General features: G+C 59.1%; 1 protein-coding gene across 1 annotated transcript; it reads right to left on the bottom strand.

The window, feature by feature from the left end:
• Positions 1 to 173: 173 nt before the first annotated feature.
• Positions 174 to 15,804, bottom strand: LOC130264585 (nuclear receptor ROR-beta-like). The gene is made up of 10 exons (XM_056512883.1): positions 15,607 to 15,804; positions 8,167 to 8,252; positions 7,929 to 8,070; positions 7,151 to 7,564; positions 6,565 to 6,686; positions 6,194 to 6,326; positions 5,032 to 5,139; positions 4,688 to 4,798; positions 4,227 to 4,339; positions 174 to 3,709 (listed from the first exon to the last, which is right to left on the bottom strand). The coding sequence occupies exons 1-10, from the start codon at positions 15,611 to 15,613 to the stop codon at positions 3,548 to 3,550; spliced, it is 1,398 nt and encodes a 465-aa protein (XP_056368858.1). The 5' UTR covers positions 15,614 to 15,804; the 3' UTR covers positions 174 to 3,547.
• Positions 15,805 to 16,024: the final 220 nt, after the last annotated feature.

Genomic DNA, 16,024 nt, shown 5'->3' with positions numbered 1-16,024 from the left:
TTCCATCACTTCCACTCTCACTCTTTGCTAAAATTTAAAATCATTATTTCCAACGTCTTAATGTTTGGGTTTTTTTACCTTGTGAAACAGACTTTATTTTTCTTCCTGTAAATTTTGTGCAATATACATCTATGTACCTATAGAACACACCTCAGTAAAAAGGTTGTCATCCATACATTATATTACTTTTTATTTAATGTTATGAAAAATTCCGACAACAGTTTTTGTCCTTAAATAAACGTTTCTCCCTCCCCTGCCCTCCCTTCCTAAGCTGACTGGTCTGAAAGAGGAAATTTTATTTAGTTATTTTTTTTTCTTTAAAAAAATAGAAATTACAATCTTACAAGACAGAACATTCAATGAGAACAGAAGCATTTTCCTAAATCTAAAAAGTAAAACATTTCCATAAAACCTGTTGGTATCTACAGGTAGGTGTGTGTGGAGGGGTGGTAAATGGAAATAAAAGGTTTTCCATTTCTTCCTTTCATTCATAGAGATAAAAAATAACATAAAACCGACTGCAACTTTATATATTTTTCTCTTTTGCACCAACATTCACAAGAATATATATTATATATATTTTTGATCCATCTTTATACACAGTGTGAGGGTTCTGTGGGTGGAAATGGACACTCAGCTAAACTGCCAGAGCAGACAAACAAACACTAAATTAATCTTGGTCTGGAAAAGAGCCATCACTGGCAGCCGAGGCTGCCCAGGGCTGTTGGAAAGGAACATCCCTTGTTGGGATGGGAATGTCTCTGAGCACGGAGCACCAGAGCCAGGGGGGATCAGGGCTCCTGGGCACCCTCCCCACTGGCCACAGGGGAGAGCAGAAATCTCCCTTTTTCGGGCATTTCTGCCCAGGTTTTGTCATTCACCCTTTCCCTGCGAGCTCTGCATGGCTCAGAGGGGTGAGGAGCCTTGGCACAGCCCTGGTGAGCCCAGAGCAGGGGCTGCCATCCCCTGCCATCCCTTCCCATGCATGGCTCCCATCCCAGCCCAGGAATCACCGAATCGACACCGAATCACTTTATCCCCTCCCAAACAAAAACAAAAAAAAAAACAAAAAACAAACAAACAAAAAAAAATCATCAAATCAAGTCGGTTCCTTTAAAGAGAACTGAAAAGTGCAGGTTCCCGCGGTTTGGCAGGTCGAGTTACACGTGTTTAATACTTCCAGTCTTCCCTAGGTTCCCACGGGGGGCTCTTATTGCTCAGAATATCCAGAATCTCTCCCCACGGGGTGGGCGCGGTGTGGTGAGCCAGAGCAGCGCCGCTCCCGGGTTAAGGTGCTTGCCTGGGTTCTTTGCCGGATGAAATGAAGTCGGTGGTGTTGACCATCGGTGTGAGGAATACTGAGGGGGTAAAGAAGGGTGTGTGCTTTTTTCTTTTTTTTTTCTGTTTTTCCCCAAACGTCTCCAAACACCCACGGGCTGCTCCCTCCGAGCGCGGCAGAAGCGCAGTCGTGTTCTGGGGGTGCTTCTCCTGGGAAGTGAGCGGTGCTGGCGGAAATGATGCTTCCAAAAAAAAAAAAAAAAGAAAAAAAAAAAAAAAAAGGCACAACCCTCTGGATGTAAAAGGCAGTACTGACTTCTCGCTTCTGTCCAAGCTTTGGAGAGGAGCTGGGCACATCCCCACGCCGTGGGCGCCGCGCTGGGCAGCGGCGCATTGGCACTGGACGTCGCGCGGGGCCGTGGGAGGGCTGGCAGCCTTTCCCCAGAGAGCTGGCTCCAGCAGGGAGGGAGCCAAGGCTGGCAGGCTCCAATCTGCTCCCAGAAGCAGTTTGGATGTGGTCAGCAAACCCAGGGAGCTCAGGGCTGCACGCAGATGCCGGGGAGGAACGCGCTCCCACATTTCCCTCTGCCTTCAAACGGAGCGCAAATCCCATCAGCTTCCTGGGGAGTCTTCCCTCGCCAAGGCTGGTCCATGGGCTTCCCTAGGAGGTGTTTTTACAAAAGCAGGAATATCCCTCACGTCACACAGAAAGCTGCTGGTTTAAAGGGTGCAGTTCTGGATCCGAAGGTTTTGGCTCACGCTTGGGGATGACCCGAGCTGCTGGAGGATGGGATTGGGTGCACGAGGAATCAGCACAGAGCAGGAAAGGGGCTTGGGATTTTAGCCCTTTGTCAGCAGAAACTGGGGCTGCCTCAGAGCAGATTTTTCCCTTGTAGTTTTTTGGCATTTGCTGCAGCGGGAGCAGGAACAAGGACGGAAAAATCCATCTGCAGAGCCACAGAGTCTCTCACACATCCCCTGCTGCTGTGGCCTAGAACAGCATCACCCCACAAATCCTTCCCTTCATCCCTTTTTGAGTCTCCCAAAAGGAGCAGCGGGTCCCAAACACCACATTCCTTCCAAATACCCTTATTCCTTGAAGGGAAGGAATAAGGACCTTTCACTTCCCCTAACTCAAACAGGCAGTTTCTCCCCCTAAAAAGCTCCTAAATCCTGCTAACTCCAGAACAACCCCCAAAATAACAGTTCTAGGGAGCTCACTGGGGGGAAAGCCTGGGTCCAACTCAACCTGCAGCAGCAGGAGCCACGTCCTGCTCCTGTGTGTGGTGTGGGAAGGGAGAACCTGGGAATGGGCTGGGTGGAGGAAGGGTCACAGACCTTCTCTGGGTGCTGAACCATGGGGCAGTTTTAATGGGATTGATAAAAGAACTGCACACAACAGCAGCACCCAGAGAGCCACCACTGCTCAGCCACCATGAGGACAGGGACAGCCCTGGAGCCCCTCCAGGGGCCTCTGGGGTGGGATGGCCAGGATTTGGGCTCTGGCTGCAGTCCCATGGCCCTGGAAAAGATTTTGGGATGCACAAAGGTGGCACGAGGCAGGTGAACCTGCTGAACCAGCTCTGCAAAGTCCAGTGGTCACCCAGCTGGATGAGAATTGGGGAAAATGTTGTGATGGAGGGCATGGAGACCCTGCAAAACTTTCCCCCTGTTGCACTGGGCATCTTTTCCCTCAAACCAGCCTCCTCCACAGGAAAATCTTGTGCTGAATCCCCCACCAGCCACAGCCAGACCCATGGGAGATGAAATAAAGCAAAGGCTCTGTCTTTTCCCTCTCCTCAGCTCCAGCCCCAACCCGACCCAGCCGAGTCAGCATTGCCCCTTCTTTATCCCATGCCTAGTGTTTGGGTTAAAAAAACCCAATAAAATAAAAATAATAATTAAAAAATAAAGAAATAAAAATGGGAGGTGGAGAGTGCAGCCAGGACAGCAGGAAGGGCACTCCCTCCTCCTGTGTCACCAGGAGCAGCCGGTCCCTCACCACTGCCAGGAGCATCTCCTCTCCCAAGCAGAAATTTCACATTCATTTCACTGGTATGGCAAAGTCCATTTGCTTTTTCCTTCAAGGTGCTTTACATTCAAGAGCTATTGCAATCCACAGCGAGGAGACGGGGCCAGGGAGGCACCGCAGCCCCCCCGGGGTTCTCTTGAGTTTGATTATTTGATTTAAATTAATTGCCCCAAACCTCTGAAGTGCAGTTTGTCTCCAAGTTTTGGGGAGCTCGAAGGGGGCCGCTGGCTCCCAGCCTTAGCTCTCCCGGGGGTCGCTGTACTGAAGCTCCGAGTTGAAAACCTCCTTATAGAGGGGGGGGAAGTTCATGGCAGTCTCAGGGTGCACGAGACGGAAAAATTCCAGCTTGTCCAAGTGCAGGTTGCAAATGGTCTTCATCAAGGGCAGCTTGGAAACCATCTGCAGGGAGGGAAGGAACTGGTGACCACTGGGACTGGGTGTAGTGCCAGTGTTCCCCCTCCCTTGGGGACAAACAGGGGGGTTTGGGGACCACAATTACTCCCAATTGCTGTTTCTTGGGCACAGGTTTGGGGATCACTGGCTTTGCCTGGCACTGGGGCACCACCTTTGGACAGCCTGGCAGCAACCTGGCCTCACCCCCAAACCCACATCTTTCCACAGGGGAGAGGGGCTCCTCCCCACCCCAGCTCTGCACAGGTTAAAGCATTCCCAAAATGGCTAATTTTGCCTAAAAAACCATTTCCTGATGCACTGCCAGGTTCAGCAGCACAGTACTGGCTCTCACTGCACCACAACAGAGATTCCCAGCCTTTGGAAGGAGAAATTCTTCTCTCCTCTGACAGGTTTGAGGTCTTGCTCTCCAAAACAACCATGTGTGGCTCATGAGCTGTAGCACAGCCACATCCCCCAGCTCAGACACCCCCTGCACCCCAGGCTGGGTTTCCTGTGCCACTACCTTTGAGAGCTTGTCCTCAGCGGAGTGTTTCTTCTGGATCTCGTGCTGCAGGGCCACGTAGATCTTGTCCTGGAGCTTTTGCACCTTCTTGGACTCGGTCAGCCACGGACGGTCTGTGGGAGAGGAAGGACAGAGTCACACAGGGTCAGAGTCACACAGGGTCAGAGCCACCACAGGGTCAGAGCCACCACAGGGGCTCTCCCAGGCACAGGGCAGTGGCCTCTGGCTCTTTTAACCCTTCCTGCTCTCCAGGATGGTTTTGGGGACACTTGGCTCCTCTCTATGCTCCCCACCCCACCATGGGTGACAGTTCCAACCAAGGAGATTTGACAGATGCATTTTGTGCATCTTTAGATACATTTTTTCCCCCATGTTCCTTTCCGAGGAATAACTGAAATCATCCACCAAGGAAGCAGTGCTGAGGTTTATGGGGTCAGCTCTCCCCAGGGGCCCCCCAGTACCTGGGGACAGCAGGACAGCAGCAGTGAAGAGGGCGAGCTCCTCGTCTGACAGCTGCAGGCGGCACAGGGTCCTCCCCAGCTCGAAGATGGCACCGATGAGGTCGTCACAGCCTGAGCAGGGGACAGCAGGGACACGTCACTGGCACTGGCAGAACCCAGCTGCACCCGGAGCTTGGAAAGGTTTTGGGAGATGAGATGGGTGGAGGGGGGTCCTGGACACTCACCTGGCTGCAAATTCCTTGTCTGGGCTCCAGAGGGAGAGGAGAGGGACAGGGAAAAAAAACAGAGGATGGGGGGAGAAGGGGGGAGAAGGAGGAGAGAGCCGAGGGAGGGGCAGCTCTTACCGAGAGACTTGAACATCTGCATCCCTCCGAACTTGCCCTCGAAGAGGACGGTGTTGTTCAGGGGGTTGAAGGCGCGGATCATGCGGATCAGGAGCACCTCGAGGCAACCTGATGTAGGCAGAGAGAGCGCAGACGAGGGCAGGGCAGGGCAGGGCAGGGTGGGGAAGGTCAGGGGCGTTTTCATCACCCCAGGACCAAATGGAAGAAAGAGGAAAGCCCCCAGTGCACGTTTGAAGTCCAGATTGTTCATTCCCAAGAGCAGAACGGTTATTTCAACAAATCCAGTTTGGGTTTTTGGGATTGGTTGAGGTTTTTTTTTTAGGAGTCCAATTGTGACCACAATATTTCACCAAAGGGAAATATTATCCAGTCATTCGCAGCCAGGCACAAAGAGACCGAGGTCGTGGTGGAGCACCAAGAGAGAGGAAAGGATGAAAACAAAATAAATAAAAAGAAAATGGAAGGAAGAAATGAAAGAATGAGTTAAACTCCAGTGCATCAGGCAGGCCAGCTCTGGCTTTGGGGTACAGTGGCACTGGCATGTGTCCCCAGTGCTGGGTGCTAATCTCAGCTCCCCAGCTCTGACATAATAGAAACCATGAGGTTTTTCCAGTGTTTTGGGGATTTTGCACATTCAGCTCCCTGGCCTGGGCACGGCATCACCAGCTTGGGCAGATGGAAGGGTGGGAGACGTGGGTGTGCGCTGCCATCATCCTCCTCTTCCCAGTCTCTTGCTGGGAGAAGAGGCCAATCCTTTTCTCTCAATCCTCCCTGCTCCTGTTTGAGTTTGGCACCCCTTCTCCCAGAGGAAAACCTTCTGTTCTCATTTCCATCCCAGTTTCTGGGTGACATTTGGAAGAGGGCGGCCATGGAGAAAAGCCTCTGCCCAAGGCAGCCGCTCCCCACGTGCCCCACTTCACCATCGCCCTTAAATGGGACTTTCAGCTCCTTCCAGCCCAGCACCTGCTCCCCCAGCACTGGGAGAACTGGGGCAGCGAGGGAGGGGACCCCCAAAAGGAAAGCACCAGCCAAGAGAAAAGATGGGATTTGCTTCTGGCCCCACGACTGCCACTCGGGAGAGGTGTTGGGGACGGGAGGGGGACAGTGGGGACACAGGGGGGTGGCAGGGACACAGGGGGGTGGTGGGGCTCCCCCCTCTTACCGGCTTTCAGGAGGATGATCTGGTCATTCTGGCAGAGCTCCATGAAGCCGTCGATGCGCTTGGCGAACTCCACCACGTACTGGATGGCGTTGGAGATCTGCAGCGAGCACTGCTGCCACATGGCCTCGCAGCTCTGCGGGGGACAGGGACACTCTCAGGGGTGCTGGCACCCCAGCTCTGCGACCCCCCAGAGCAGGAATGAGACCCCAGTGCTGTGCCATCCACAGGGGATGGTGGCATTAGGACAGCTGGGATGTGAGCTGCACTGCAAACTCCTCCTCAGGGCAGCTCCCAAAGCGCTGACAGACCCTCATCCCCACCTCAGCACAGCCCCAGGGGACACTGGCTGTGGCTGTGACAGTGGCACTGACCTTGCTCTGCAGGGCACGGACCTCCTCGGGGGAGTAGAGGCTCCACGCCAGGCGCTTGAGCTCCTCCGTTGTGTACTGGCACGTCTCCAGGTGCGACTTCACCACGTTCTGGGCCACCCGGTCTGCAAGGTGGGGACAGTGGGCGGTGACACCTGGGGACCCCAACCCCGTCCTCTGCTCTGGGGCTGCTGGGGCTGAGAGCTGGAGGGGTGGTGGGGCCCTCACAAGGTGTCACTGGGGGTGTGAGGACAGATGGGGGCAGCAGGGGCTGAGCCTAAAGCAAGCAAGGGATGTGCCACATGACCTTGGGTGTGCTGAGCTCCATCAGGGAGCCTTGGGGCTGCTCCAAGAGCTGTGGCTGAGCTATCTAGAATCCCAGAATCGTTTGGGTTTGAAGCTTAAATCCCATCCACTTATTCATCTTAAATCTCATTCCAACCCTCTGCCATGGGCAGGGACACCTTCCCCTAGACCAGCTGTGTGTCCCCAGGGCTGGGTATGTCCTGCAAGGTGCTGGGGTGGCCCCAAGCACCATCCTCGGGGCCCCACACACCGCACACGTGCCCAGCACCGCAGCAGTGCTCACCAATCTCCAGGACAGAGATGTCAGGGGGCAGCTGGGCACCCTCCAGCGCCCCGTGTGCCAGCAGCGCCGGCTCCAGCATCAGCTCGTAGATGGACTCCTGCTTGATGAGCGTGGCATCAGCCACGTCCAGGCTGGACTGGTCGGGCGAGGGCTGCGCCGAGGTCAGCAGGTCCAGGTTGTAGTAGGTGCTGCTGCCATCGGGGGTCAGGGGGAAGTCGAAGAGGAGCCCGTCCGACAGCGTGGAGATGTCATCCAGGTCCGAGAGGCCGCTGCTGACGCTCGTGGTGTAGACGCGGCTCAGGGGCTCGGGCTCATCCTTGGCGCCCCCGCTCTGCTCCTGGCTCTGCTGGTGCTTCTGCACCTCGGCATAGAGGCTGTCCCGCTGCTTCTTGGACATGCGGCCGAACTTCACCGCTGCCCCGGGGGGAGACGGCGCCGTGTCAGGGCAGCCTCACCCCCCAGGGCAAAGCCACGACCGCCCACTGCCCTGGGAAACAGCCTGGCTCCCGGGGGAGTGCCTGCTTTGGGGGTCTCTGAGCCCCAAGCGGGGCTGGGACCCCACTGAAAGCACCCCCCCGCCCCAGGCCAGCCCTGGGTCAAACCAAACAGAACCAGTTTAGATTTTCCTAGGGAAAACACAAAAGCATTTCTTGCTTCCCAAACCCTCCTCGCACCAGGCTGGCCCTGCGGGGGAAGCAGTTCTTCCTGAGTGCCTGACTCGTCCTCGGAGGAGCAGGCGGCCCCTGGGGACCCCGGGCACCTCCAGGGCACGACTCACCGTCGCGGGACATGCCCAGCGCCAGGCATTTCTGCAGGCGGCAGTGCTGGCAGCGGTTGCGGTTGGTGCGGTCGATCAGGCAGTTCCTCTGCCGGGAGCAGGAGTAGCTGGCGTTGTTCTGCTGGCTCCTCCGAAAGAAACCCTGCCCGGGATGGGACGGGAGGAGTTAGGAGAGGGCCCGGCTGGAAGCCAGCCCCCTCGGCCGCCCCCTGCCCGCTCCCGGCATCCCCGGGCTCACCTTGCAGCCTTCGCAGGTGATAACACCATAGTGAATCCCTGAGGATTTGTCTCCGCAGATCTTGCACGGGATCACCTCGATTTGGGCTGTGAGGGATGGGGAAAGGGGAAACCATGGTGGTTAATAATGGTCACTGCTGAAAGAGGAAGAGGGAGATGGCCCCGGGCCCATGACAGCCGGGGGCTGGCTCAGCACCTGGGGAAACTGAGGCACGAGAGCTGGACCCCCCGGCAGCTCAGCTCTTCCCGCAGATTCCACAAGGATTCTTGCACCTCAGAGAGGTTCCTATAAGGTTCACACAGGGCGTGGGGTACCTCCATCCCCCAGCAGCAAGAGACAAGGCAGGAAAGCCCTTGGATCTGGGAGACCACGGAATGTTTCTGCCCCAGCCTGTCCAGAACCCCATTTTGGAATCACTCCCCTTATTTTTCAACTGATGTGTGCAGCAGGACAGGGGCAGCCTTGGCACAGGCACCACCCCCCCCAGCAGCTTCTCTGAAACCCAGGACCAATATAGCCATCCCCAGCTCAAGGTCCCGGCCCCCTTCCCCCCACAAATCCGCTTCCCTCCCCGCTTCTGCTTCGCTGGCACTGAGCTGCTAATAGGCTTCGTCCTCCTCATTTTCCAGCTGCCCCAGATCTGGGCTGGCTCTGTCCTCCCGACCCGCGGGGGGGGATGCACGGCACCCCCCGGACTCGTACGTGCCTCCCAGCATCTCTGCACCCTCTAATCCGCGCTCCAGCCCCCGCACCCCCCGGCCAGGCTCAGCCTGGCGTCGCTCTCGAGGGTGCTGGGCAGCCACCGCCGCGCCAAAATAACCCCCACGGCCAGATTATGGTTATGTCCAATCTCCTGGGCCTGTGCAAATCCCCACTCGGGTAATTCCCTTCTGCCTCTCTTCTCCCCTGGGAGCCATCGGCTCTGCTCGAGGGGTGTGTTTTGTAGGGCCACCTCTGAGAGTGACAGTCCCAGAGCTCGGCCAGCACCTGGCAGGGTCCTGGGGTCCCTTGTTGATTGGGGCAGTGAAGCAGTGAAGCCTCACTGGGCAGAGGGGCAGCCAAGGTGCCATTGGTCCTCCAGGGATGCTCGATCCCCCAGGGATGGCATCAATCCTTCAGGGATGCTCGATCCCCCAGGGATGGCATCAATCCCTCAGGGATGCTCGATCCCTCAGGGATGGCATCAATCCCTCAGGGGTGCTATCAATCCTTCAGAGATGCTCAGTCTCTCAGGGATGGCATCAGTTCCTCAGGGATGCTCGATCCCCCAGGGATGGCATCAATCCCTCAGGGATGCTCGATCCCCCAGGGATGGCATCAATCCCTCAGGGGTGCTATCAATCCTTCAGAGATGCTCAGTCCCTCAGGGATAGCATCAGTTCCTCAGGGATGCTCAGTCCCCCAGGGATGCAATCAGTACCCCAGGGATGCTATTGGTACCCCCAGGGATGCCATCACTGTATCCCCTGGGGCAGGTTTGCTTTCGGCCACTGGGGAAGGACTCACTCCAAATCCTGCATCCTTTGACTCACTGATTAACCCAATGCCCCACATGCACCAGGTGATTCTGGGGCTTACCCCTCCTTCCTCTGGGCTTCTCCCGGGTTTGTGTTTTGTTCTCCAACTCGAGGGGATCACATCCCATCCCTGCTCCTCCCCACATCCTCTGCCAACACCTCTTCCGAGGTTCTGGGCCTGGGAGAGCAGAGCTGACTTCCCCGCGGTGGGCAGTGCAGGGATGTCCAGGGCATCCTCAAATCCTCCACAGCTGCATCAACACGGCAGCCCCAGAGCTACCCCTTTGACAGGCATGGATGGAGGCACCAGCAGGGCCACCCCCAAATCACCACCCAGCTCCGATGACCAAGACACCCCCAATTCCCTGGATCCCCTCTGCAGCGCCCTGCCCCGAGCCGTGTCCCGGGATGGGACCGAGGTGGTGGCACGGCGGGGGGCACGGGGAGGGGGTGCCACCCCCGGCAGGAAGCGGCGTCGGCTCGTTATGCAACGTTAATTGCAGCCGCCGGCAGCGCGGGTGATGCAGCGCGGCCGCCGCGCCCTCACGCCCGCGGCCGATACCCGGTACCCGGAATTACCGGCACCGGCAAAGCCCGGGCTCGGCACGGCCCGGGACCGCCGGCACCCCCCAGCAGAGCCCAGCGAGGCCAGCCCGCAGTGCCCCAAAACGCCAACGGTCCCAAATCCCGCCCCCGCGCCCAGAGGAGCCCCCCGGCGCTGGAGCTCTGGGTGATGGGTATGGTGCTGTCCTGGTAAAGGAGAATCCCCGACCACCCGCCGTGTTCCCGCAGCGTTTTGGGGCTCTAATTACCATCCTGCTAATTACCCGGCCGTGCCCGCCACTGGCACCTGACCCGCTCGTAAGACGTTCGCCCCAAATAACTGACGTGGAGATAGGGCCATAACCTGGCGATGGCAATTACAGCCCAGCACGGTTAATTGCTGCTCTGATTGTAAACCCGGCTGAATCACCGAGTCGGCTCTTTCAGTGTCCCCTCGTGCCGCAGCCTTGGACCCCCGAGGCGGCTGGACCGTGTCCCCATCTCCCCTGCGACCCCCAAACACACTCCTGGGGCAAATCCAGAAGGATGGGAAGGAATGTGGGTGCGGGTGGGGTGGGCACACCAGCTCCTCATCCCCCAAATCTCACTGTGATCAGAGAAAGCATCACAGTAGACCCCAAATCTGGATATTCCTCCACCCCAACCACCCCCCGCCCCGTGCCTCAGTTTCCCCATCAGAGAATTTGGCATCTCTTTCCACCACAACCGTGCCACCATCGACCACACTGCGAATGGGGGGGCATTTAGGAGGGGAGGCACCTTGGTGGGGAGGAAACAGTGAAACTCCACCCTGGGGCCGATTGGACTAAAATAGGGATCAGGATAAAAGAAACAACAAAAGGGTTAAAAAAAATAATTAATAATGATCTCCAGCCGGCAATTAAAATGTCCCGGCGGTGGTATTTGCTCTCCTCCCACTGTAAACACTTCTTGCCCAACTCCCGGCCCGCTGCCACCGCTCGGCCCTTATGTAAGTGGCCCTGTGGGCCGGTCCGGCCGCGGGTCCGGCCGTGCGGGGCGATGGCCCCCGGAGCGGCGGCTGCGCTGGCCCGCGCTCGGAGCCATCCTGTCCCACTGACACACTTTCTGCCCGTGGCCACGCGCGCTTGTGTAACCACGGCCTGTGTAACGTTAACCCTTCCGGGCCCGCGGCCACTCCGGCACCGCGCTGCTGCTCACGGCGGCACCCCGACCTCCCGCCACCGGGAGCGGGGATTTGGGGGCGTTTTGGGGTGATACCTCCAGCGGGGGACACGCATTTGGCACCCTGAGCTGCGGCTGCAGGTGAGGGACACAGGTCTGTCCCTGCACAGTGCCCAGGTCGCCGGTCACTCCCCAGACCCAGCCGTGTGTCCCCCTCCCCACCCCAGGCCATGCTGGAGGCTCCGGGGGTTTCGGCAGAGGCAGAACCGCCCTCCCCGCAGCAGGAATCGGCCTCGGTGCCGCGCCACGCCGGCACACCCTCCTCTCCATCGCCTCCGCCCCAAGGGCGGGCATCTCCTGCACCCCAAAACAAAACAAGGCAGGCCCTGCAGGGTGCAGCCGCCGGGGGCCGGACCCCCCTCTGTGGTGTGGGGAGGATGGTGGCCCCATCCTCCTCCTCCTCCTCTCCCCATACCTCCCCTCGACTGTTCTCACTGATTTGGGGGAATCACCCCAAAACCCTCAGCACCCCACTGAGCCTTGGGACGTGCTATGACCCCACTGCTGCTGGAGGCTTTTTGGAGCTGCTCCCCTCCCATCAGCATAACTGGCTGCGGGGTGAGGACTTGTGTGTTTTGGGGTGCACTGGCAGATCCCTGAACAGTCCCCCTGGGTGAGCCTGCACAGCTGTCACCTCACAGGGACAGAATATGGCCACCCCTTCCCCTGGGGGGCCACGTGAGGCCATGCTGTCCTTGCTGGAGATAGTGGAGTGAGCATCTCAGCTCTGAATATTTCAGAGGTGGCTCCTGTGGGGCCATCTCTGCCCCAAATACCCCCCATTGCTTCCCCAGTGCCCTGGCTCATTACCCAGTCAACCTGCTGGGAAAGCAGGTCCGTGCCCCATCCCTCTGCCAGGCTCGATCGATGCCACAGAACAGGCACTCCTGGTAATTGGCAGCAGCCCTGCAGCCCCCCGGCTCCCCCAGCCCCAGCCAGGGCACTGGGGTGCTCCAATGTTTCACCTCCACCACGTCTCCCCTTCCAGGGGGACCCAGCATCCCGCTGGTGCACCCAGAGCAGGGAGAGGAGGATGAGTCCAGGCTGCACAGGGACATGCAGGGACCCACAGGGACATGCAGGGACTCACAGGGACATGCAGGAACATGCAGGAACCCGCAGGGACCCCCATTCCTGCCCTAAACCCTGGCTCTACTCCTGCATCCCCTGCAGCAACCTCCAGCCCCGGGAGTGGCTGTGCTTCCCCGCAGGCACCATCCACAGTTGTGTTTAGCTGCTGGGGAAGGAATAATAAGGAAATAAAGGGAATTATCACCCCTTTACATCTGCTGTTGGCTTTAAACAGCCTCCCGTGCTGCAGCGCCTCGGGGTCTCCCAGCACCCCGGCACTTCAGCCATCACTGCCAAAAAATCCCCATCCATGCACCCCGAGGAACCCCAAAAAAGCCAGCCCCATGCCGGGTGTTCACAGCCCCGGCTCCAGCACCGGCGCCAAGTGAGCAGTAGGGAAAATTTAGATGACACAACCATGGCCCCGTGGCCGGGCTGGGATGCTGGAGGGGGAACTGCTTTCCTAATTGATTAGCAAATATTTCCTGGAAACTTTGGGCCAAAACAGCGCTGAGCTGCTCTTACCCTGCCCTGGGGCAACCCCTGGCCACCTTCCCTTGCAGGCACGCGAACGGAGGTTTTGCATTCTCCCCGGTCCCCAGCAAAGGGTTGCTTTTCCCTGTCCGTGGTGCAGTGTGTGCCCCCAACAGGGGGATCGCAGCGCCGGACGGGCGATGTGGCTCCCCCGGGGCCGCCCGGGCTGCTCCGGTTCAGCAGCTCCGGTTCCGCAGCTCCCGTGCCACGCAGCTCCGTGCCAAGGCCAGCCCCGCCGGCAGGACGCAGCCCTTTGCACTTTGCCTGCTGCAGAAGGGTGGCAAAGGTGAGGCAGCGGGGAGGGGGACCTGCCAGCCCGGGGTGGGGACAAATCGGGCTGCGGTGGGAGAACCCCTCCGGCACTGCTGCTAAATCAGGGGGAATTATCTCCCTGGGGCTAAAAAAAGGCAGGAGAGCAGCTCTGCTCGCCACATCCGATAAACCGGGCTGATTTAGACATTAGCAGCTCCTTAAATAGCCGCTGCGAGTTCAAAGTTAAACGTGACAGGGAGCAGGGACAGGGACGTCGGGCTGGGGACAGCGACCACCAGCCCCCCACCACTGGTCTTCCCTCTCCAGGTGCTGACTGTCCCTGGGGTTATCAGGGTGGGGGGTCCCAAATCGCATCAGGACCCCTCAAGACCCCATAAAACCAGCAGACAGCTTTCTCCTCCGGGCTTGTTTTTTGGGAAGCGCCAGGCACGGGCATCCCCTCGCTGGGGACCGGGACGGGCGCAGCCGTCGTGCGGGAGGCCGGTGGGTGCCGGCCGCCCTCGGCCGCGCCAGCGTGTGCACGCCGCCGAAACGGGCAGGGAAGCTCCTCCTCCGCCCTCTCTGATTTTTCCAATGACAGATCTAGGTCACTAGGACAAGTCGCAAAGGCTGCCGAGCCACCGCACGCTCCTCGCCACGCTGCTTGCAAAACAAGTGAGCAGGAGGGCTGGAAACCGTATAGGATTATACAAGGCAAAGCCTCTTCCCCGGCCCCGGCGCAGCCGCGGCGCAGGGAAGGACAGGAGAGAGGAGCTGCTGTGGCCCCCGGGGAAATGGGGCAGAGCGGTGGTGGTTTTGGGAAGGAAAATGGAGATTGAATCAATTTGGCGTCGCCATGCGGCATTTGGGCTTCGAGAGAGATGAGGACGCTGGACTGCGGGAAAAAAACGCCCGACTGGGGGGAATAGTGGGATATCAGGAGGGTTTGGCCCTAAATTAGGGTCAAGACCAGCAATTCAGGGGGGAAAGGAAAAATATTTTTAAAAAAGGAAAAGTTCGCCCAGTTGCTAATTAAACCGGTGCTGGCTATGTAACTGCTACGTAAGAGCCAGGCGGGCTCGTAATTAGACAGGCGTTAGTGCTTCCCTCGTCCTAATAAAGGTGAAAACGCAGGATGTCGAGGGGCACGAGGGGATGTGGGGGGCTCGCCTCGCCCTCCTCACCCACCCCGGCCCCACCGTTACACAAGAGTGCGGCGGGGGCAGAGCCGCAGCACCGGCAGCGCAGGGAGGAAGCAGGATTTGAGGAGCTCGAGATGAACGTCCTGGTACCCACACCCCAAAATGCACCTAAGGACGTGCACCCCCCAAAACACACCTATGGAGGGGCTCGAAGGAGTCCTGGTAGGGCGAGGGGCTCGGGAAAGGCAAGGGATGGTGGAAAAATGATTTAAAGGAGGATGAAAATCCCAGCCCAGGGTGCAGCGGTGCTGGGAACAGAGCTGAGTCCGGCCACCGCTGCGTCACCATCAGCAGGCCCCGCCGGATTGTCCCGCTGCAGCCTTCCTCCCTCCATCCTCCTCCTCCCCACCGCCTGCTTGGCAAAGCAGAGGGGTGAAAAGTAGGAATTGCCTTTGCTAAAAAAACCAGGCAGGTGCTGGCACAACTCACCCCTGCCCTGGACAAGGGGCACCCAAATTTGCGCCTAATCCCTTGCCCGTCCCTGCAGGAGCCTCCCAAACTGCCCCCCACACCGTGGGGAGGGGGAAAAGGAAGAAAAAACTACAATAAATCCAGCCCTGGTGGGAGCAACATATTGAAGAGGAGATTAAGGGGTTTAGTGCGGGGAAAAGCTTAAGAGTGCGTCTAAGCCGGCGTCGGAAAGCAAAGCAAAATAAACAAGAATTTTATTCCTAACGAAGGGGGAGCTGGAGAAGGCGGAGCGGCCCCGGCGGGGCTGGTGCGGGCTCCCCCCTTGTTCCCCTCGCGGGGCTGGTGCGAGCCCCCCTCGTCCCGTTCCAGCGAGGCTGATGCGGGTCCCTCCGTGTCCCCAGCGGGGCTGGTGCGGGGTCCTTCCCATCCCTTCCGCGGGGCTCATACGGATCCCCTCGTCCCCCTCCAGCAAAGCTGATGCGGGTTTCCCCTCGTCACTGTCCGGGCTGACACCGAGTCCCCCCGTCCCTCACCGGCGGGGCTGATGCGGGACCCCCGATCCCCGTCCGGGCTGACGTCGGGTCCTCCCCGTCCCCCTCCGCCAGGCTGATGCGGATCTCCCCCGATCCCCACCGGGACCAACTTCTGCCGCTGCCCCCCGCAGCCCCCCGGCCCCCCGGACCCACCTCGCATCGTGTCCGCCGCGGTCAGGGCGCCGGGGGGCGCATGGGGCGGCGCGGGGGTCCGGAGCGGCGCGGGGCGCGGCGGGGAGCGGCGGCACCGGGAGGCACCGGGCGGCACCGGGAAGCACCGGGCGGCACCGGGCGGCTCTGGCACCTGCCCCTCCGCCGCGCCGTGACCCACTTCTGCCCGAGCATGCGGCCGTTCACATGACGAGCCCGCCCCGCCCCCCCCAATCGGTTTCACTTCCAGCCCCACCTCCTGCCCTTCGTCCTCCTCCTCCTCCTGCTCCATCCCCATCCCCGCCGCTCCGCCGCCCGGTGCTCGGCGCTGCGCGGCCGCTGCCAGCGCCTCCCCGGGGCCGGGGTCTGCGCGCCCCCTGCCCGGCCGTGGCCGCGGGGCGCTCGGAGCTGCCCCCGGGGC

This window comes from Oenanthe melanoleuca, chromosome 28 (assembly GCF_029582105.1).
Source record: "Oenanthe melanoleuca isolate GR-GAL-2019-014 chromosome 28, OMel1.0, whole genome shotgun sequence".
Classification (NCBI taxonomy): domain Eukaryota; kingdom Metazoa; phylum Chordata; class Aves; order Passeriformes; family Muscicapidae; genus Oenanthe; species Oenanthe melanoleuca.
Note: the sequence above shows the minus strand (reverse complement) of the source record. Positions and strands in the feature narration are given on the sequence as shown.